The sequence below is a fragment of the Salvelinus sp. IW2-2015 genome, linkage group LG23 (genome assembly GCF_002910315.2).
Source record: "Salvelinus sp. IW2-2015 linkage group LG23, ASM291031v2, whole genome shotgun sequence".
Lineage (NCBI taxonomy): Eukaryota > Metazoa > Chordata > Actinopteri > Salmoniformes > Salmonidae > Salvelinus > Salvelinus sp. IW2-2015.
Window position 1 is genome coordinate 12,670,420 of NC_036863.1, and position 22,197 is coordinate 12,692,616.

Here is a 22,197-nt window from a genome sequence, read left to right on the forward strand (position 1 = left end):
CACACACACACACACACACACACACACACACACACACACACACACACACACACACACACACACACACACACACACACACACACACACACACACACACACACACACACACAAATCACACACAATCAACACACACACACACAATCAACACACACACACACACACACCACACAATCACACACACACACACACACAACACACACACACACCAATCAACACACACACACACACACAACACACACACACACACACACACACAACACACACACCACAACACAACACACACACACACACACACACACACACACACACACACACACACACACACACACACACACACACACACACACACAGTTTCCTCAGGAAAAAGCATCATTTTCAGCTACAATACAACTGGTCAGGAAGCCGGGTGAGCACAGTGCTCTCCTGAGCAACAGTGGAGATACACACACCGGGATGACATTCCACTGAGACACTGTGCACTAACTACACAAGGTAAGAAGAATTAAGATATTTATCTTATTATGGTGCACCTCTGATTGCTGTGCCTCTTGCCATCCTTTCTCTAAATCTTTAAAGCCGATACAATAATGCATATAGCTTTGCATTACCGTTGTGATGGTGTGTTCTGGTTTGCTCTAAAATACTGTCTCTGAGAGTTCATGAGATATCAAAACATTTGATTGAGAAGGATACCCTACTGTAGTCTGTCTGTCATAAGTATTATATTTATCTTCAGGAAGTCCTTTAGATTTATAGCTCATAAAGTCTACCTTGTTACAAGGAAAGAAAAAATTAAGTATATGCCACTGTGGATTGTTTTGCTGTTCTTCAGAAACAGGTAGATGTTTGTTTACAATCATCTATGGTCTATGCTATAAGTACTTGAAAATAACAAGGTAATACTTTGTACTATTTGGTACTACAATTTGGTAACTAAATCCTAGGATTTGGTACATACAGGGTCATAATTAACAATTTCAATGTAGGCTTTTTCAGACGCTGACAAGGTTTCTAAGGAACAAAAAGGGAAAAACAAGTTTTATAATCAATATGATATATTTCTCCCTTTATGTTTCCATTTACCAGGACTTTAAGAACAACTAGTTACTATGCATTTGCAAGGTTATTTCTGGAGAAAAACCTGTGTTCCACTTTATAATAAGTGTGGCTATAATACCTATACCTGTGCATTATACAGTAGTGTATGAGGACACATTGTTACATAGTAGTCTACAGTACTTAGTGTAATTACATGCAGCGTCAGCAAACTAGTGTCCCAGGCAGCCAAGCACTAAAACCACTTGACCCAATGAATTCTTTCACCGTGAATTTATGGATAAATTTTAAGTGATTTCATCAAGACCGATGTTATATCAAGTTGTTTAAAGACTTAAGTTGTTTAGTGAAACAAAATAATGTAGCCAGCCACAGACATAGTTAAAAAGAGGAACTTTACATCAAATCTCCGCATAGAGTGGATATTAATTGTGACATGTGTAACATACTTTCCTCCCCAATATTTTATTTAAATAATTAAAATAAGACAACTAGACTTAGCTTTTAAGTATTACCTACTAAAGAATTTCAAAGTAAAACTGATTAAATGGATTTTAACACACTTGTGTGAAACCCCATGCCATAATCTTCTCCCAGGGTAACTGACACCCCCGGGCGGGGCCAGTTACCCATACACATGTTGTACTGTCGGTAACTTGAGAAAGCTGCTGGGTAATCATCTGTGTTTGTATTTAATCGCTGAGTAAAGCCTATACAGAATAGTCTCATTGCAACGGTTGTTATGCTATTACAATATTCTGTAAGTCCTCAATTACAACGTTACTCTCTCATTCATTCTGGTTTTAGCTGGCATGTTCTGTTCAACCTTTTCCAGCCCACACTCATATTGAGCTCTTGGTATTGCTATCCTAACTAGCTTGTTCATATGATCTGTGATCTCTTTCTCTGTTCTAACTAAGTGGCCTTGTGTCCTTGCAGTATTTGATCCCTGAGCACAAGCATCATGCCCATCCTTAAAAACCTTCCAGGGAGAACCAGGAGTAACCATGGGAACAGTGAACTCATCCTGCCCAGGTTAAACCTGGACCTGAGTCCCTTCGAGGAGGTGAACCTGGAGGAGGAGAGGAACGAGAGCGACCCCCCCATTTTGGTGGGCCGTGGAGCAAAATCCCTCCAGTGCAGGTTGTCGCGAGATGGGGAAGAGGAGGAGAATGAGGTGAACATGGAGAGGCACGGCACCGGGGCCCCTAAAGGGGGAAGACCCCTGAGGGGGACTCTGGAGCGACTGTGCGGCTCTTCCCCCCTGAAGACCCTGGGGAGGTTGGGGAAGGGGCTGCGTATGTCGGGGTGCAGCGTGTGGGGGACCAGCCCGTCCCTGCGAAGCCCCATGGACCCCCACTCGCTCCCGCCAGAGAAAGAGAAGAGGAAGGGCATCCGCAGGAGCTCAGAGGAGATCATGACCCTGCTACGGTAAATGAGATGGAGGGTGTTGATCTAGGATCAGATGCCTTTTAGATCATAATGAATAAGATTGCATGGACAGCGAAGACCATTACCACTCTGAGACGCTTTATAAATACTGGTCCAGAGCCACAGATTAACATAAATGTATTGTCTCTCTATATATACAGTGCCAATATAAAGTCTACACCCCCTTTAACTTTTTTCACATTCTGCTGCCTTAAAATGTAATCTAAAAAGGGATTCAATTAATTTGTTTCTACAGATCTACACAACCTAGTCCACATTTTCAAAGTGAAAGAAAGTACATTTTTCGAAATTATTATTATCATTTTTTTACAAAGATGTCTTGATTGTCTTCACACCCCAGAGTTAATACCTGGTGGAAGCACCTTTTGGTAGCCATTACAGCTGTGAATAATTTGGAATATGATTCTATCAATTTTGCGCTCTCTTATGGCAGCATCTATCAATTGTTTTTTCCAAAATTGAAGCTCAAGCTCATTTAGTTTGGTTGGGAATGATTGATGAACAGCAATATTGAAACGTTGTCTCTGATTTTCAGGCAATTTTAAGTCAAGACTGTGATTAAACCACTCAGGAACACTCAACACCTCTTGGAAAGCTATTTTGGTGTGTTTCGGCATAAATATTTGTGTAATTGTCTCTCAGAAAAATTAAACCCTATCCTAGGGTTAGGTTTTCAGAAGACTGAGGTGGGTTTTCCTCTAACCTTTTACCTGGGCTTTGCTCCTTTCATATTTATTTTGATCCCGACAAACTCCCCCGTCTCTGCCGATGACAATCATTCCCATATTTCCAAATGTGAAAAATGTTAAAGGGGGTGTAGACTTTCTGTAGGCACTGTAATATGACTAAGTTAGAAACTATTTTGTAGCACTGTGATAGCTCTAATGAAATGACGGAAATGCTCACAGCATATAGCATAATAATTTCCTAATTGGTTATGTAATGTAAAAATTCACCATGTTTATGTATGGAACTCCCTTTGTTTGCTAATGCTATCTTGTGTACCTAAGCATTGAGTGAATGGCACTACGTATAACCGGGACATTATTTTCACTTTGACTGTTGCAGCCAGGGAAAGGCAGCCATCAAAAATTCCAATCTGGATTGCTTAGAGCAGGGATGGGCAACTTTGATGGGGGTTGGGGCCACAAAAAAATCAGAATTCATCATGAGGGGCCGCAGTTTCTAACAGGTCTGTGTACCCACATCCATACCCACATCCAACCCACAATTGACTATCAGTGACTGACCATCAGTGACTGACATAATGAGAAACTGCTGATGCACAACCAAATTTCGAAATTGCACCTTGTGTGTTCTACTATTCTAACTCGCAACAGTAAATTGAGACCCTGATTGAGTTCCTGGGAAATTTGGAAATTTAACTGAGGGCCTTCAAAAGGGGGGCTACGGCCCCCAGTTGCCCATCCCTGGCTTAGAGCTACAATCACCTCTCAAGCATTTAAATAACTGCTTATTTATAGCATATGATAGTCTGGATATGGTAGTCACCTGTTAGGATTGAAGCTTACAGTATTTGATGACACTTATGTATCCCATTCCATTTATATTTGAGATGGAACCTTAACTCCCACACAATATCTCTGACTCTGGGAATCCACACATAGCTCTTCTCTCTCTTCAATGCCATACTGTGAGGTTGACAGTGTAACAAGCCATAATATAGTTCCTATTCTCTCCTGATGGTTCTCTTCTGCTTCTAGATTTGCAGGGCGGCGGAAGCAGACACAGCGTAGAGAGAGCCTGCCCTGCGGGGACCTGGGCATTGACAGCGAGGATGAGTCTCGCCGCCGGCCCTCCTTCCTCAGGATGGTCAGCCTTAGCAAACTGAAGAGGGAGTCCCTGTCGGACCACAACTCCCAGGAGGCCGAGGAGGAGCTGGAGGAGGAAGAGCCAGTGGTCAAAGCTAGGGAACCACTCTCAGGTATACAAGGCGCTCCAAAACAAACCAATCAAGTGGGGAGATATGGTATGTGTTCTGGTGGTCCAGCCAATCACAGGGCACATAATCTGAAACTTCTGAATCATGTAAGGATCAGTTCAGGTTGCCTCTGTCTGTGGCATGTCAGTCAGTGTTGTACGTTTCAGTGTTCACATTACGAGTCCAACCTCACTTGAGTCTATTAAGTCGGAAACTCAGGAACTTCCTGGTCAGCTCCTGCAGTACTTCCTCCACCAATCCCACGCTGGTCTCTGATGAGCTGTGAGCGGTCCCCAGATCCCCTCAGTCATCAGGTTCAATCAGCACCAGACTATGAAAGCAGGAAATGTCTGCACTTCCTCCCACTGCTGATCCCTTCAGATAAAACTTAATCCAGAGCTACTGTTCACAGAGCTCCGTAGGGAGCAAAGCAGACAAGGGACAGTCAAAGGACAGTGTAGTATATAGCATGCCCAGAAAAAAATGTGTAGACCTCCACAAGTCTGGTTCATCATTGGGAGCAATTTCCAAATGCACATTCATCTGTACAATCAATAGTACACAAGTAAAAACACCATGGGACCACGCAGCCGCCATACCGCTCAGGAAGGAGACGCGTTCTGTCTCCTAGAAATTAAAGTACTTTGGTGCGAAAAGTGCAAATCAATCCCAGAACAACAGCAAAGGACCTTGTGAAGATGCTGGAGGAAACAGGTACAAAAGTATCTATATCCACAGTAAAACGAGTCCTATATCGACATAACCTGAAAGGCTGCTCAGCAAGGAAGAAGCCACTGCTCCAAAACCGCCATAAAAAAGCCAAACCCATGTACGGTTTGCAACTGCACATGGGCACAAAGATCGTACTTTTGGAGAAATGTCCTCTGGTCTGATGAAACAAAAATAGAACTGTTTGGCCATAATGACCATCGATTTGTTTGAAGTAAAAAGGGGGAGGCTTGCAACCTGAAGAACACCATCCAAACCGTGAAGCACGGGGGTGACAGCATCATGTTGTGGGGTGCTTTGCTGCAGGAGGGACTGGTGCACTTCACAAAATAGATGACATTTTGAGGAAGTAAAATTATGTGGATATATTGAAACAACATCTCAAGACATCAGTCAGGAAGTTAAAGCTTGGTCGCAAATGGGTCTTCCAAATGGACAATGACCCCAAGCATACTTCCAAAGTTGTGGCAAAATTGCTTAAGGACAACAAAGTTAAGGTATTGGTGGTGGAATGGGCTAAAATTCACCCAACTTATTGTGGGAAGCTTGTGGAAGGCTACCCGAAACGTTTGACCCAAGTTAAACAATTTAAAGGCAATGCTACCAAATACTAATTGAGTGTATGTAAACTTCTGACCCACTGGGAATGTGATGAAAGAAATGAAAGCTGAAGTAAATCATTCTCTCCACTATTATTCTGACATTTCACATTCTTAAAATAAAGTGGTGATCCTAACTGACCTAAAACAGGGAATTTTTACTAGGATTAAATGTCAGGAATTGTGAAAAACTGAGTTTAAATGTATTTGGCTAATGTGTATGTAAACTTCCAACTTCAACTGTATCAGCACCCTTCAGTATGGCAATGTTGATATTTCATACACAATATAGCCTGATGAAAACATGTACTTTTTCTCCTCACTTACCCCACCCGTTCCTACCCATACGGTAATACTCTGTACAAACCAATAGACTAAACAGTTTGAAAGGGATTCCTCTATCTGTCCTTTCCTCTCTTCCCTCAGTGCTGGAGATCCTACAGCTGGTCAACCAGAGGGACCTCCTCCTGGCCGACACACACATCCAGGAGCTGGAGCACGAGTGCGAGCTACTGGACTTCGTGCCACCCCCCCCCACGCCTCCATCCACACCCCCCGGAGTGACCCCTCCCGGGTCCTTCGACAACCCCTCCAGCCCCAACGCTTCACGGGATGCCAGCAGGCGCAAGGCCAAGGATGTGGAGCTGCTGTATGAGGCCCTGCAGAAGGAGATGTGGGACGTGGTGAGGGAGTCCCTCCGCCAGCCCACGGCCGGGCCCAACCTGGGACTGGTGGTGCTGGTCATTCAGCAGGAGGAGCAGGCTGACATTTCCCAGGCCCAGAGAGAGGAGACCCAGCCCTTAAGGGAGGGCCTCCAGCCCCATCATAGCCAGAGGCCCCGTCAGCTCAAGCTGAAATGGCGGCAGGCGGTGGCGGAGGCGGCAGACTGGAGCCTGCCGCAGCAGGTGGACACTCAGGCGGGGCAGCTGGCCTCATACCTGGAGAGGTTAAGGGGACGCATGGTGGATGACCTGGACGCGGCACGGCGGAACGTGGTGTCGGTCTACCCGGAGGAGTTCCAGGCCTTCCAGGTGTATGTACAGAGCTACCACCAGGCGGTGGCCAGACGCCTGAAAATCATTACCAGCTCCCAGCTTCAGATCACTGACGTCTACTCTATGCTGGACTGGTTCTACAACATCTACAACAGGTCAGTGTCATAACATAACAACATTAAATGTATACACTCTTAGAAAAGAAGGTACCAGCTAGAACCATAAAGGGTTATTTAATTGTCCCCTTAGGAAAACCCTATGAAAATGGTTGCGTTCGAGCGTATCAATTTTGTCAAGTCGCCTTTCAAAGTGTGTTGTATTATGTGGATAAACATTTTCAGACTTGTGCCTACATGTCGACTGCATGAACTGTATGAACCACGTGATCAAAGGTTATGGATATATACAAATTAATGTAATATATTTTTTCGCATCAAGTTTTTATTATTTCTATACATGTATTTAAAAACTCACACCCCCCATCCGGCAATCTGATAGCATATGTAAAATCAATCATGAAATAAACAAAAATAAATGAATAAAAATACATGAATTAGTAGAATAATGAATGAATGATACTGAATAATACATCACATTACGCATACATCAAAAATAGTTAAAAATCATAGAAACTCATTCATGGATGTACAGGTACTTTGGACAATAGTTCAGAAATGAATGTGATATTTGAGACCTCTCTCTCATCAATTGATTGTACAATGTACACACATATGATTTCAGTTTGTGAGTGTGTGATCTGGGGGTTAGAGACATGCTTATTTTGATATTATAAAGAAAAACTTTCACAAACAATGGCAACTACGTTGACACTGCCATGTTCATCTAAGCCTTGCTGTAGGAAAACCACAACAGTGTCCGACATTTTCGGCTGTTGCAGATGCACCTCCTCTGATTGCTTTTGTCGACATTCGTCTACAGTCGGCTACGTTAGCCTTACAACTCAAACGCACCCATTATACATTTTTGGTTCCAGTGGAACCCTTTCATTAATACAATGTTATACGTTCTTAGTAGAACCTGTTTCACCACCAAAGGGTTCACCTATGGGGACAAAAATATATATTTTTTTATATAAGAGTGTAAGATAAGAATATCAAGGAAGTCCATGTACGTGAATATTAACATAGATCTTTACAGGTATTTGTTCAGAACTGAAATGTGAGACTTGACTGGATAGTGACACATAGTATCTCTTCCTCACTCTCCCTCTCGTCTTTTTTAAGGGATGTCCTGGGCACCGTTGGCATGAAAACCCCAATTAACTACTCTCGACTGGAACCCCTACTGCACCAAGACACAGTGGACCAACTGGAACAGGACTGCCTGAACACTGTCAGGGTAAAATCACATTGCTTTTAAAGTGCAATTCAACCTCATATTCATTATCTCCAGCACCATACTAGTGTCTACATGTGTGAAAATGGCGCATTTATATGATCTGTGGTTAAAAAGACAAGGTCTTAAAAAATGCTTCTCTATTACATCACAGGGATAGGATTAAAAGTAAGAAAAACTGTGATTTTTAAAACCTGTTTCTAGTCACTTTACCCTGCATTCATGTACATATCTACCTTAAATACCTCATACCCCTGCACATTGATCTGGTACTGGTACTCCCTGTTTATAGCTCCACATTGATCTGGTACTGGTACTCTCTGTATATAGCTCCACATTGATCTGTACTTTGGTACTCTCTGTATATAGCTCCACATTCGATTCTGGTACTTGGTACCTCTCTGTATATAAGCTCCACATTGATCTGGTACTGGTACTCCCTGTTAGTATGTCCACATTGATCTGGTACTGTACTCCTGTATATAGCTCCACATTGATCTGTTACTGTACTCCCTGTTATAAGCTCCACATTTGATCTGGTACTGGTACTCCCTGTATATAGCTCCACATGAGTATTGGTACTGGTACTCCCTGTTTATAGCTCCACATTGATCTGGTACTGGTACTCCTGTATATAGCTCCACATTGATCTGGTACTGGTACTTCCCTGTATATAGCTCCACATTGATCTGTGCTACTGGTACTCCTGTATATAGCTCCCACATTGATCTGGTACTGGTACTCCTGTATATAGCTCCACATTGATCTGGTACTGGTACTCCCTGTATATAGCTCCACATTGACATGGTACTGGTACTCCTGTTATAGCTCCACATTGATCTGGTACTGGTACTCCCTGTATATAGCTCCACATTGATCTGGTACTGGTACTCCCTGTATTAGCTCCACATTGATCTGGTATGGTACTCCCTGTATATAGCTCCACATTGATCTGGTACTGGTACTCCCTGTATATAGCTCCACATGATCTGGTACTGGTACTCCCTGTATATAGCTCCACATTGATCTGGTACTGGTACTCCCTTAATAGCTCCACATTGATCTGGTACTGGTACTCCCTGTATATAGCTCCACATTGATCTGGTACTGGTACTCCCTGTATTAGACTCCACATATCGTACTGGTACTCCCTGATATAGCTCCACATTGATCTGGTACTGGTACTCCCTGTATATAGCTCCACATTGATCTGGTACTGGTACTCCCTGTATATAGCTCCACATTGATCTGGTACTGGTACTCCCTGTTTATAGCTCCACATTGATTCTGGTACTGGTATACCCTGTATATATGCTCCAACATCATCTTAAGTACTGGTACTCCCCTGTAATATAGCTCCACATTGATCTGGTACTGGTACTCCCTGTATATAGCTCCACATTGATCTGGTACTGGTACTCCCTGTATATAGCTCCATTATTGTGCATTTTATTCCTCTTGTGCTACTATTTTTCTTTTTATTATACATTTTAACTCTGCATTGTTGGGAAGGGCTCGTAAGCAAGCATTTCAAGTCTACACCCGTTGTACTTGGCCCGTGTGACAGATAACATTTTATTTCATTTTATTTTGAGGGTATTTTCTTGCTCCCCAAGTCACCGCAAATCACATACAGTAGTGTTTGAAAATCATTGTTTTAACTTTCAATGATATCATCAGGTAGAACTTTTAAATTTTATATATCTTTCTACAAAACATAGAAATGCGCCATTTTCACATATGTAGAGACTGGTATTGTGATGGCGATAATGAAAATTCGGTTGAAAAGTGGTGGAATTGTCCATTAATACTGAACACTGTCGGGGGAAAAAAAATCCCACCTACTGAGGTAATGGTTCTGGCACTGATCTAACGGTACTGAAACTTCCCATACTTGTTTCTTGGGTAGGCAATGGACTTTATGGTTGTGTGTGTTCTGTTTATCGCAGGAAAAGGTGTCCACAGAGCTCACTCAGGTTCTGGATGAGGAGGAGAGGCGGTGGGCCCAAACGCTGCACATAGAGGAGTACCAGTCCAATCTGGCCCGCTCTGTCATCCAGGTCTGTCACACTATTTATTTTTATTATTTTTATTTTACCTTTGTTTAACCAGGTAGGCAAGTTGAGAACAAGTTCTCATTTACAACTGCGACCTGGCCAAGATAAAGCAAAGCAGTTTGACACATACAACAACACAGAGTTACACATGGAGTAAAGCAAACATACAGTCAATAATACAGTACAAAAACAAGTCTGTATACAATATGAGCAAATGAGGTGAGATAAGGGAGGTAAAGGCAATAAAAAGGCCACGGTGGCGAAGTAAATACAATATAGCAATTAAAAACACTGGAATTGTAGATTTGCAGTAGGTGAATGTGCAAAGTAGAAATACTGGGGTGCAAGGGAGCAAAATATATAAATAAATAAATACAGTAGGGGATGAGGTAATTGTTTGGGCTATTTATAGATGGGCTATGTACAGGTGCAGTGATCTGTGAGCTGCTCTGACAGCTGGTGCTTAAAGCTGGTGAGGGAGATAAGTGTTTCCAGTTTCAGAGATTTTTGTAGTTCATTCCAGTCATTGGCAGCAGGGAACTGGAAGGAGAGGCGGCCAAAAGAGGAATTGGCCCTGGGGGTGACCAGTAAAATACACCTGCTGGAGCGCGTGCTACGGGTGGGTGCTGCTATGGTGACCAGCGAGCTGAGATAAGGCGGGACTTTACCTAGCAGGGTCTTGTAGATGACCTGGAACCAGTGAATTTGGCGACGAGTATGAAGCGAGGGCCAGCCAACGAGAGCGTACAGGTCGCAGTGGTGGGTAGTATATGGGGCTTTGGTGACAAAATGGATGGCACTGTGATAGACTGCATCCAATTTGTTGAGTAGAGTGTTGGAGGCTATTTTGTAAATGACATCGCCGAAGTCGAGGATCGGTAGGATGGTCAGTTTTACGAGGGTATGTTTGGCAGCATGAGTGAAAGATGCTTTGTTGCGAAATAGGAAGCCAATTCTAGATTTAACTTTGGATTGGAGATGTTTGATGTGAGTCTGGAAGGAGAGTTTACAGTCTAACCAGACACCTAGCTATTTGTAGTTGGTCCACATATTCTAAGTCAGAACCGTCCAGAGTAGTGATGCTGGGCGGGCGGGCAGGTGTAGGCAGCGATCGGTTGAAGAGCATTTAAGAGCATTTGGAGGCCACGGAAGGAGAGTTGTATGACATTGAAGCTCGTCTGGAGGTTAATTAACACAGTGTCCAAAGAAGGYCCAGAAGTATACAGAATGGTGTCGTCTGCGTAGAGGTGGATCAGAGACTCACCAGCAGCAAGAGCGACATCATTGATGTATACAGAGAAAAGAGTTGGCCCAAGAATTGAACCCTGTGGKACCCCCATAGAGACTGCCAGAGGCCCGGACTACAGGCCCTCCGATTTGACACACTGAACTCTATTGGAAAAGTAGTTGGTGAACCAGGCGAGGCAATCATTTGAGAAACCAAGGATGTTGAGTCTGCTGATGAGGTTGTGGTGATTGACAGAGTCGAAAGCCTTGGCCAGGTCAATGAATACGGCTGCACAGTATTGTTTCTTATCGATGGAGGTTAAGATATCGTTTAGGACCTTGAGTGTGGCTGAGGTGCACCCATGACCAGCTCTGAAACCAGATTGCATAGTGGAGAAGGTACGGTGGGATTCGAAATGGTCGGTAATCTGTTTGTTAACTTGGCTTTCGAAGACCTTAGAAAGTCAGGGTAGGATAGATATAGGTCTGTAGCAGTTTGGGTTAAGAGTGTCCCCCCCTTTGAAGAGGGGGATGACCGCTGCTGCTTTCCAATCTTTGGGAATCTCAGACGACATGAAAGAGAGGTTGAACAGGCTAGTAATAGGGGTTGCAACAATTTCGGCAGATCATTTTAGAAAAAAAGGGTCCAGATTGTCTAGCCCGGCTGATTTGTAGGGGTCCAGATTTTGCAGCACTTTCAGAACATCAGCTGACTGGATTTGGGAGAAGGAGAAATGGGGAAGGCTTGGGCGAGTTGCTGTGGGCGGTGCAGTGCTGTTGACCGGGGTAGGGGTAGCCAGGTGGAAAGCATGGCCAGCCGTAGAAAAATGCTTATTGAAATTTTCAATTATAGTGGATTTATCGGTGGTGACAGAGTTTCCTATCCTCAGTGCAGTGGTCAGCTGGGAGGAGGTGCTCTTATTCTCCATGGACTTTACAGTGTCCCAGAACTATCACTCAGAGACACTACTGTACAGTAGATCTGTAGGTCACCATTGGACATTGTGGCAAACAACTCGAAGACATTTGTAAATCTCCCATTAATATAGGAGTGACCTATTTTGGATGGTTGGATTTTGAAGTTCCTGCTCTGATCAGTATCTGTGCGTGGTTGTTACAGAGACTAAAGGTAGACCTGGACAGATCCACAGCTGTAAGCCAGTTTCTGGGGGCCAGGGTGGCCCGCTGCAATCTCAATGGACTGTCTGACTTCCTATATAGGTGAGGAGAAGATGTGTTTATAAAGACATGGACATTGAGTTCAATCAACAACCTCAATGTGAATCAATATATGGATTTAATTTCATAATGTTACTATGTCCAGTTTCCAGAGAAAGGTGGAGATGTTCCATGAGACCCAGGCTGAGTTTGGGGACCGGGGTGATGGATACGTCTCCAGGACCATCTCTCTGGTCAACTGCTGCCCGCCTCTCAGGTAGATACCCAGACAGAGAAGTCATCTCCTATGGCATCTGTGTTAACTGATGCTCCAATCAAATGCTTATCGAAAACGTGTATTTTTCAGTTGGTGAAGTGGTAAATGAGACTAGACCGTCTCCAGTTAGCTAGCTAACATTGCTTACAATTAGTTGGCATTCTTGTTAAAGTTGATAAGTAAAATTGTATTTGTCACATGCTCCAAATACAACAAGTGCAGACTTTACTGTGAAAAGCTTACTTACGAGCCCTTTCCCAACAATGTAGTTAAAAAGTAAGACAATTAGCAAATAGATAAAAAAGAAAATAGTAGCACAATAAAATAACAATAACGAGGCTATATACAGGCTATATACAAGGAGTAGTGGTACCGAGTCAGTGTACTGGGTTACGAGGTAGTTGGGGTGATTGATTGAGGTAATATATACATGTAGGTTTGGTTAGGTGATTGATTGAAGTACTATGCACATGTAGGTAGGGGTAAAAGCAAAAAGTCTGGGTAGCTATTTCATTAACTGTATAGTAGTCTTATGGATTTGGGGTAGAAGCTGTTAAGCAGCCTTTTGTTCCCAGACTTGATTTTCCGGTTCCGGAAGATTTTTAGGGCCTTCCTCTGACACCGCCTGGTATAGAGGTCCTGGATGACAGGAAGCTCAGCCCCATGATGTACTGGGCCATACGCACTACCCTCTGATGCACCTTGCGGTCGGATGCCGAGCAGTTGCCATGCCAAGCGGTGATGCAGCCAGTCAAGATGCTCTCAATGGTGCAGCTGCAGAACTTTTCAAGGATCTGAGGGCCCACCATGGTATGTCCTTAGCGATGTGGACACAGAGGAACTTGACGCTCCACCGTCGTGTCGTCGGCAAACTTAATGATGGTGTTGGAGTTGTGTGCGACTACACAGTCGTGGGTGAACAGGGAGTACAGGTGGGAGCTAAGGACGGGGGGACCCCGTGTTGAGGGTTAGTGTGGCAGATGTGTTTTTGCCTACCCTCGTCAGAAAGTCCAGTATCCAATTGCAGAGTGAGGTGTTTAATCCCAGGGTCCTTAGTTTAGTGATGAGCTTGGAGGGCACTATGTAGTCAGTAAACAGCATTCTCACATACGTAGGTGTTCCTTTTGTCCAGGTGGGAAAGGGCAGTGTGGAGTGCAATAGAGATTGCATCACCTGTGGAATCTGTTGGGGCGGTATGCGAATTGGAGTGGGTCCAGGGTGTCTGGGATGATGGTGTTGATGTGAGCCACAACCACAATTTCAAAGCATTTCATGGCTACATATGTGAGTGCTATGGGTCGATAGTCATTTAGACAGGTTACCTTGGCGTTCTTGGGCACGTGGACTATGGTGGTCTGCATATGTCCTGTATTGATATGGGAGAGGTTGAAAATGTCTGTGAAGACGCATGCCAGCTGGTCAGCGCATGCTCTGAGTACGCATCCTGGTAATCCGTCTGGCCCTACGGCCACATCAGATGAGCGTCAGAGCCGGTGTAGTAGGATTTGATCTTTGTCCTGTATTGACACTTTGCCTGTTTGATGGTTCGTCGGTCGTAGGGGGATTTCTTATAAGCGTCCGGATTTGTGACCTTCTCCTTGAAAGCCAGAGCTCTAGCCTTTAGTTCAGTGCAGATGTTGCCTGTTATCTTGGCTTTTGGTTAGGGTATGCACGTACCGTCACTGTGGGGACTACATCGTCGAAGCACTTATTATTGAAGCCGATGACTGATGTGGTAAACTCCTCAATGCCATCGGGTGAATCCTGGAACATGTTCCAATCTGTGCTAGCGAAACAGTCCTGTAGCTTAGCGCCTGCTTCATCGGATCACTTCCGTATTGAGCATATCACTGGTACTTCCTGTTTGAGTTTTTGCTTGTAAGCAGGAATTAAGAGGATGGAGTTATGGTCAGATTTGCCAAATGCAGGGTGAGGTAGAGCTTTGCATGCACCACTGTGTGTAGAGTTTTTTTGCCTCTATTTGCACAGGAGACATGCTGGTAGAAATTAGTTAAAACAGATTTTAGTTTCCCTGCATTAAAATCCCCGGGCCATTAGGAGCGCCGCATCTTCTTGTTTTCTTCTGGCCCTATAAAGCTTGTTATGTGTGGTCTTAGTGCCAGCATCGGGCTGTGGTGGTAAATAGACGGCAACGAATAATATAGATGAAAACTCTCTTGGTAAATAGTGTGGTATGCAGCTTATCATGAGGAGTTTTAACTCAGGCAAGTAGAACCTTCAGACTTCCTTAATATTAATGATCATGCACCAACTGTTGTTGACAAAGGGACAAATAGATCACATGGTCAAATTAGGTTATCCACATTATTAAGGTTGTAAATGGTTCAAACGGGTTTTCCAAGTCAGAAATACGAGTTTCAGATCATTCTGACACTACCTGAACTCACCAACAGTGTTTGCATTCCACTTTTTGTGTAGATCCTTTGTACAGCGTTGCAGGCAGTGTGACCCACAGAGCAATGAGGAGTCCACACAGAGAGCTAACTCCTCCCTGGACAGGATTGTTAACCAATCAGTGATGGTTCTGACGGAAAGACTATTTGAGCACATCAGGGTGAGGCAATGTGCTTTTTAAATGTATCCTCCTTTGATAGGGCGCAAAAAAATGTTTTCCTTACAATTTATTGACACAAAACATACATTTATCTAAACATTCCTTCCCCAATACACAACTTGCCAATTCCACACTCATATATAACTGATTGTCACGCTCGTCCTCCTCCTCGTCTGAGGAGGAGCAAGGATCGGACCAAAATGCAGCGTATTGTGAAGACATAATCTCGTTTATTTAAACGAAGACGAAAAACACTCGAACAAACTACAAAATAACAAAACGACGTGAACAGACCTGAARTTGAGAACATAAAACATGAACGCACGAACAGGTAGGAACAAACGACCGAACGAAACGAAACAGTACCGTGTGGTGAAACAAACACAGACACAGCAACAATCACCCACAAACAAACAGTGTGAACAGCCTACCTAAATATGGTTCTCAATCAGAGGAAACGTAAAACACCTGCCCCTGATTGAGAACCATATCAGGCTAGTTAACAACCCTAAACATAGAAACAAATAACATAGACTGCCCACCCCAACTCACGCCCTGACCATACTAAACAAAGACAAAACAAAGGAAATAAGGTCAGGGACGTGACACTGATCAAACACAAACACACATGTTCTAACGTTTACACAGATGTGCATTTTGCAATAGGAGCATAATGTTCATCACTTCATGTGGGTCAAAGCTGTATATTTCTGTTCCAGCCGTTCTTTGACAAGCTGGTGAAAAGGAAGTGGCTAAACAACACTGAGGCCTTTGAGGCCATCGAAGCAAGCGTCAAACAACACTTTAAGAAGTTCAGAAGAATGGACTGCCCACCTTATCAGGTCTCCACCAATGACCACATACCTAACACATGATAACATGTTGCACAAAATACATGCAATAAATATTTGCCCTTTCTATCCCAATATATTTAGTTTATCAACAGTTACAGTGCCTTCGGAAAGTATTCAGACCCCTTGACTTTTTCCACATTTTGTTAGGTGACAGCCTTATTCTAAAATTGATTCAATTGTTTTTTCCCCCCTCGTCAATCTACACACAATACCCCATAATGACAAAGCAAAAACAGGTTTTTAGAAAGGTTTGCTAATTTATTGCAAATGAAAAACTTTTATAACACATTTACATAAGTATTCAGACTCTTTACTCAGTACTATGTTGAAGCAACTCTGGCGGCGATTACAGCCTCGAGTCTTCTTGGGTATGACGCAACAAGCTTGGCACACCAGTATTTGTGGAGTTTCTCCCATTCTTCTCTGCAGATCCTCTCAAGCTCTGTCAGGTTGTATGGGCAGCGTTGCTGCAACGCTATTTTCAGGTATCTCCGGAGATGTTCGATCTCTCTGTATTTGCTCCGTTCATCTTTCCTGACTAGTCTGAAGCTATGCCACAGTCTGAGGTCCTGAGAGCTCTGGAACAGGTTTTCATCAAGGATCTCTCGGTATTTGCTCCGTTCATCAATCCTGACTAGTCTCCCAGTCCCTGCCGCTTTAAAACATCCCCACAGCATAATTATGCCACCACCATTATTCACAGTGGGATTGGTGCCAGGTTTCCTCCAGATGTGATGCTTGGCATTCAGGCCAAGAGTTCAATGTTGGTTTCATCAGACCAGAGAATATTGTTTCTCATGGTCTGCGTGTCTTTATGTGCCTTTTGTCAAACTCCAGGAGGGCTGTCATGTCCCTTTTACTGAGGAGTGGCTTCCATCTGGCCACTCTACCATAAAGGCATGATTGGTGGTGTGCTGCAGAGATGGTTGTCCTTCTGGAAGGTTCTCCCATCTCCACAGAGGAACTCCAGAGCTCTGTCAGAGTGACCATCCGGTTCTTGGTCACCTCTCTGACCAAGGCCCTTCTCCCCCGATTGCTCAGTTTGGCCGGGCGGCCAGCTCTAGAAAGAGTCTTGGTGGTTCTACTTCTTCCATTTAAGAATGTTGGAGGCCACTGTGTTCTTGGGGACCTTCAATGCTGCAGAAATGTTTTGGTTCCCTTCCCCAGATCTGTGCCTCGACACAATCCTGTTTCGGCACTCTACGGGCAATTCCTTCGATCTCATGGATTGTTTTTTTCTCTGACATGCAATGTCAACTGTGTGACCTTATATAGAGAGGCGTGTGACTTTCCTAATCATGTCCAATCAATTGAATTGACCACAGGTGAACTCCAGTCAAGTTGTAGAAACATCTCAAGGATGATCATCAAATCATCAAATCAAATCAAGTTTATTTTATATAGCCCTTCGTACATCAGCTAATATCTCGAAGTGCTGTACAGAAACCCAGCCTAAAACCCCAAACAGCAAGCAATGCAGGTGTAGAAGCACGGTGGCTAGGAAAAACTCCTTAGAAAGGCCAAAACCTAGGAAGAAACCTAGAGAGGAACCAGGCTATGAGGGGTGGCCAGTCCTCTTCTGGCTGTGCCGGGTGGAGATTATAACCAGAAACATGGCCAAGACTGTTCAAATGTTCATAAATGACCAGCATGGTCAAATAATAATCAGGAGTAAATGTCAGTTGGCTTTTCATAGCCGATTCATTAACAGTATCTCTACCGCTCCTGCGGTCTCTAGAGAGTTGAAAACAGCAGGTCTGGACAGGTAGCACGTCCGGTGGACAGGTCAGGGTTCCATAGCCGCAGGCAGAACAGTTGAAACTGGAACAGCGCAAGGCCAGAGTGGACTGGGGACAGCAAGGAGTCATCATGCCCGGTAGTCCTGACGCATGGTCCTAGGCTCGGTCCTCCGAGAGAGAGAAAAAAAGAGAGAAGGAGAGAATTAGAGAGGATACTTAATTCACACAGGACACCGGATAAGACAGGAGAAGTACTCCAGATATAACCAACTGACCCTAGCCCACCGACACATTAAACTACTGTAGCAACAATATGAGGCTGAGACAGGAGGGTCAGGAGACCACTGTGGTCCCATCCGATGATACCCGGACAGGCCAAACAGGAAGGATATCAACCGCCACCCAGTCTATTGCCAAAGCACAGCCCCCGCACCACTAGAGGAGATATCTTCAACCACCAACCTACAATCCTGAGAACAAGCGGAGTATAGCCACAAGATCTCACCACAGCACAACCAAGGGGGGCGGCCAACCCAGACAGGAAGATACGTCAGTAGCTCAACCCACTCAAGTGACGCACCCCCCTTAGGGACGGCATGAAAGAGCACCAGTAAGCCAGTGACTCAGGCCCCTGTAATAGGGTTAGAGGCAGAATCCCAGTGGAGAGAGGGAACCGGCCAGCAAAGACAAGCATGGGCGGTTCGTTGCTCCAGAGCCTTTCCGTTCACCTTCACACTCCTGGGCCAGACTACACTCAATCATATGACCTACTGAAGAGATAAGTCTTCAGTAAAGACTTAAAGGTTGAGACCGAGTCTGCGTCTCTCACATGGGTAGGCAGACCATTCCATAAAAATTGAGATCTATAGGAGAAAGCCCTGCCTCCAGCTGTTTGCTTAGAAATTCTAGGACAATTAGGAGGCCTGCTCGTTGTGACCGTAGCGTACGTGTAGGTATGTACGGCAGGACCAACTCGGAAAGATAGGTAGGAGCAAGCCCATGTAACGATCAATGGAACAAGATGCATCTGAGCTGAATTTCTAGTCTCATAGCAAAGAGTTTGAATACTTATGTAAAGTTTTTCTGTTTCTAAAATTCTAAAAACCTGTTTTCGCTTTGTCATTATGGGGTATTGTTGTAGATTGCTAAGGATTCTTTATTTATTTTTTCATCCATTTTAGGATAAGGCTGTAACGTAACAAAATGTAGAAAAAGTCAAGGGGTCTGAATACTTTCTGAAGGCACTGTATGTTATGATTGAGGACTGATTAATATGAGTGGTTGACTGTTTGATTGACAGATACTGGTGGGGAGATACACAGGCGGGTTTTGGTGGAGTATTTGCGTGCGATTATGCGAGGAGGGTCATCTGCACATCATCGAAGATGAGGAAGAGGATGGCATTCCGACTGCAGGACGAGGCCAAGCAGCTCAAAGGGCTCTTTAAAGACCTGGTCAGTCATCCCTCTGATTTACGGTCGTAATGACCATAAACAACTACAGTTGAAGTAGGAAGTTTACATACAGGTTGGAGTCATTAAAACTTGTTTTTCAACCACTCCACAAATGTCTTGTTAACAACTATGTTTTTGGGCAATGTTTACAGACAGATTATTTCACTTATAATTCACTGTATCACAATTCCAGTGGGTCAGAAGTTTACATACACTAAGTTGACTGTGCCTTTAAACAGCTTGGAAAATTCCAGAAAAGGATGTCATGGCTTTAGAAGCTTCTGATAGGCTAATTTACATCATTTGAGTCAATTGGAGGTGTACCTGTAGTTGTATTTCAAGGCCTACCTTCAAACTCAGTGCCTCTTTGCTTGACATCATGGGGAAATCAAAATAAATCAGGCAAGACCTCAGAAAAAAGTCTGGTTCATCCTTGGTAGCAATTTCCAAACGCCTGAAGGTACCACGTTCATCTGTACAAACAATAGTACGCAAGTAAAAACCACGTGACCATGCAGCCGTCATACTGCTCAGGAAGGAGACACGAGACACGAGTCTCCTAGAGATGAACATTCTTTGGTGCGAAAAGTGCAAATCAATCCCAGAACAACAGCAAAGGACCTTGTGAAGATGTGGGATGAAACAGGTACAAAAGTATCCATATCCACAGTAAAACGAGTCCTATATCGACATAACCTGAAAGGCTGCTCAGCAGCATGTCCTCTGGTCTGATGAAACAAAAATAGAACTGTTTGACTATAATGACCATTGTTATATTTGGGGGGAAAAGGGGGAGGCTTGCAAGCCGAAGAACACCATCCCAACCGTGAAGCACGGGGGTGGCAGCATCATGTTTTGGGGGTGCTTTGCTGCAGGAGGGAGGGAGTGGTGCACTTCACAAAATAGATGGCATCATGAGGAAGGAGAATTATGTGGATATATTGAAGCAACATCACAAGACATTAGTCAGGAAGTTAAAGCTTGGTCATAAATGTGTCTTCCAAATGGACAATGACCCCAAGCATACTTCCAAAGGTTTGGCAAAATGGCTTAAGGACAACAAAGTCAAGGTATTGGAGTGGCCATCACAAAGCCCTGACCTCAATCCCATAGAAAATTTGTGAGCAGAACTGAAAAAGCATGTGCGAGCAAGGAGGCCTACAAACCTGATCCAGTTACACCAGCTCTGTCAGGAGGAATGGGCCAAAATTCACCCAACTTATTGTGGAAGGCTACCCGAAACGTTTGACCCAAGTTAAACAATTTAAACGCAATGCTACCAAATACTAATTGAGTATATGTAAACTTCTGACCCACTAGGAATGTGATGAAAGAAATAAAAGCTGAAATAAATGATTCTCTCTGTTATTATTCTGACATTTCACATTCTTAAAATAAAATGGTGATCCCAACTGACCTAAGACAGGGAATTTTTACTAGAATTAAATGTCAGGAATTGTGAAAAACTTAGTTTTAATGTATTTGCCTAAGGTGTATGTAAACTTCCGACTTCAACTGTATCTGAACGCGATAAGATGATTTAGCTTAACACTCCCAACAACTGTTTTGTAAACCCAATTAACCATTTATGGTCCAAGACAGCACCTTTTATTCTAAGAATGTAGGACTACAAATCTTGATAGATGATTTTGGTGCATGATGTTGGTATTAATGTCTATGGGTACGTCCACACAGAGCTTTTGTGTCAGAAAATGATGGATTGCACCTATCTGTTGATGGCTGATGGACAATGAGATGATTGACCTTTGTACTTATGCAACTCGTCCATATCAATTGTTTTACACATTTTTATAATTACTTATCTTACATAATATTTTCTCTTTCAGGAGTCAGGATCCTCTTGGCTGGACAGTGTCCTCGCTCACCTGGCTGACATCATTCTCCTGGAGGACACTCCGTCCATCCAGATGGAGGTTGCTGTTCTGGTGAAAGAGTTTCCAGACATACGGTAAGGGTTTTCACAATTTTGGGGAATACAGTGTTGCGCAATGTTTTGAAAGTCCAGAGTTGGAAAACAATGAACAAATTTGGCAAATATCGTTCATTGGTCACCATTTCCTATATACGCTATGCCACAGTACCCAGAACCTACATGCCACGGTGCAGTTTCACAAAGTGCTATTTTTGACATCTGGACCAAGGTAGCCGAATTTAAGTCCACGTATAGACTTTCTGTTGACACAATAGGTCAAAACAAGGGAAAAAAGCATGGGAACATACCAGTATTAACCCTTTACACTCCTGCCTGTATAAAAGTTGAAAATGGCAAATTTGGGCACTGATAAACGACTAAATTGGAATGCAGTATCTGTAAAATATCAAGCTATACATGACGTCAGAGCTCTGGCTCTGAGCTTAACAACGCTGTATGGGTTTAGACTGACAGCCGTTCTGAACTTGATCACCTTGCGGGACAAGAAGTTGCCCCCATCCCTCCCACTAATTGGGCAACTTTTGCAAATGTTTTGTTGTCTGAGTGAGGGAAATGCTGTAAATTAAGAGGACTATAATAAATACCGCTTTGATATCATACAAGCAAGCCAAACACCCATGAGTCCAAATGTGCACTTCACATTTCCATATCATAAAACTCATGTCATATACAGCATCAATGTTTATGATCATTATGTTTGATGTACAGTAACAAGATGACATGGCATCATACCCTGGTTTGTTCAGAACAGAATGAGTATATATGTTTGTCTA

At 43.6% G+C, this 22,197-nt stretch overlaps 1 protein-coding gene across 1 annotated transcript; it reads left to right on the forward strand.

The window, feature by feature from the left end:
- Positions 1-422: 422 nt before the first annotated feature.
- LOC111950122 (tumor necrosis factor alpha-induced protein 2-like) lies at positions 423-21,405 on the forward strand. The gene is made up of 12 exons (XM_070434366.1): positions 423-492; positions 1,996-2,487; positions 4,233-4,453; positions 6,205-6,928; positions 8,018-8,132; positions 10,079-10,189; positions 12,534-12,634; positions 12,738-12,848; positions 15,288-15,423; positions 16,143-16,265; positions 19,317-19,470; positions 21,318-21,405. Exons 2-11 carry the CDS (start codon positions 2,021-2,023, stop codon positions 19,461-19,463), a joined length of 2,256 nt encoding a protein of 751 aa, XP_070290467.1. The 5' UTR covers positions 423-492; positions 1,996-2,020; the 3' UTR covers positions 19,464-19,470; positions 21,318-21,405.
- The last annotated feature ends 792 nt before the right edge of the window (positions 21,406-22,197 follow it).

Bases quoted from the DNA above. Each gene is read 5' to 3' on its own strand.
- LOC111950122 (XM_070434366.1), top strand. From the start codon at position 2,021: ATGCCCATCCTTAAAAACCTTCCAGGGAGAACCAGGAGTAACCATGGG. The intron at 6,929-8,017 runs GTCAGTGTCATA...GTCTTTTTTAAG, and splicing joins TTCTACAACATCTACAACAG to GGATGTCCTGGGCACCGTTG. The intron at 10,190-12,533 runs GTCTGTCACACT...TGGTTGTTACAG, and splicing joins TGGCCCGCTCTGTCATCCAG to AGACTAAAGGTAGACCTGGA.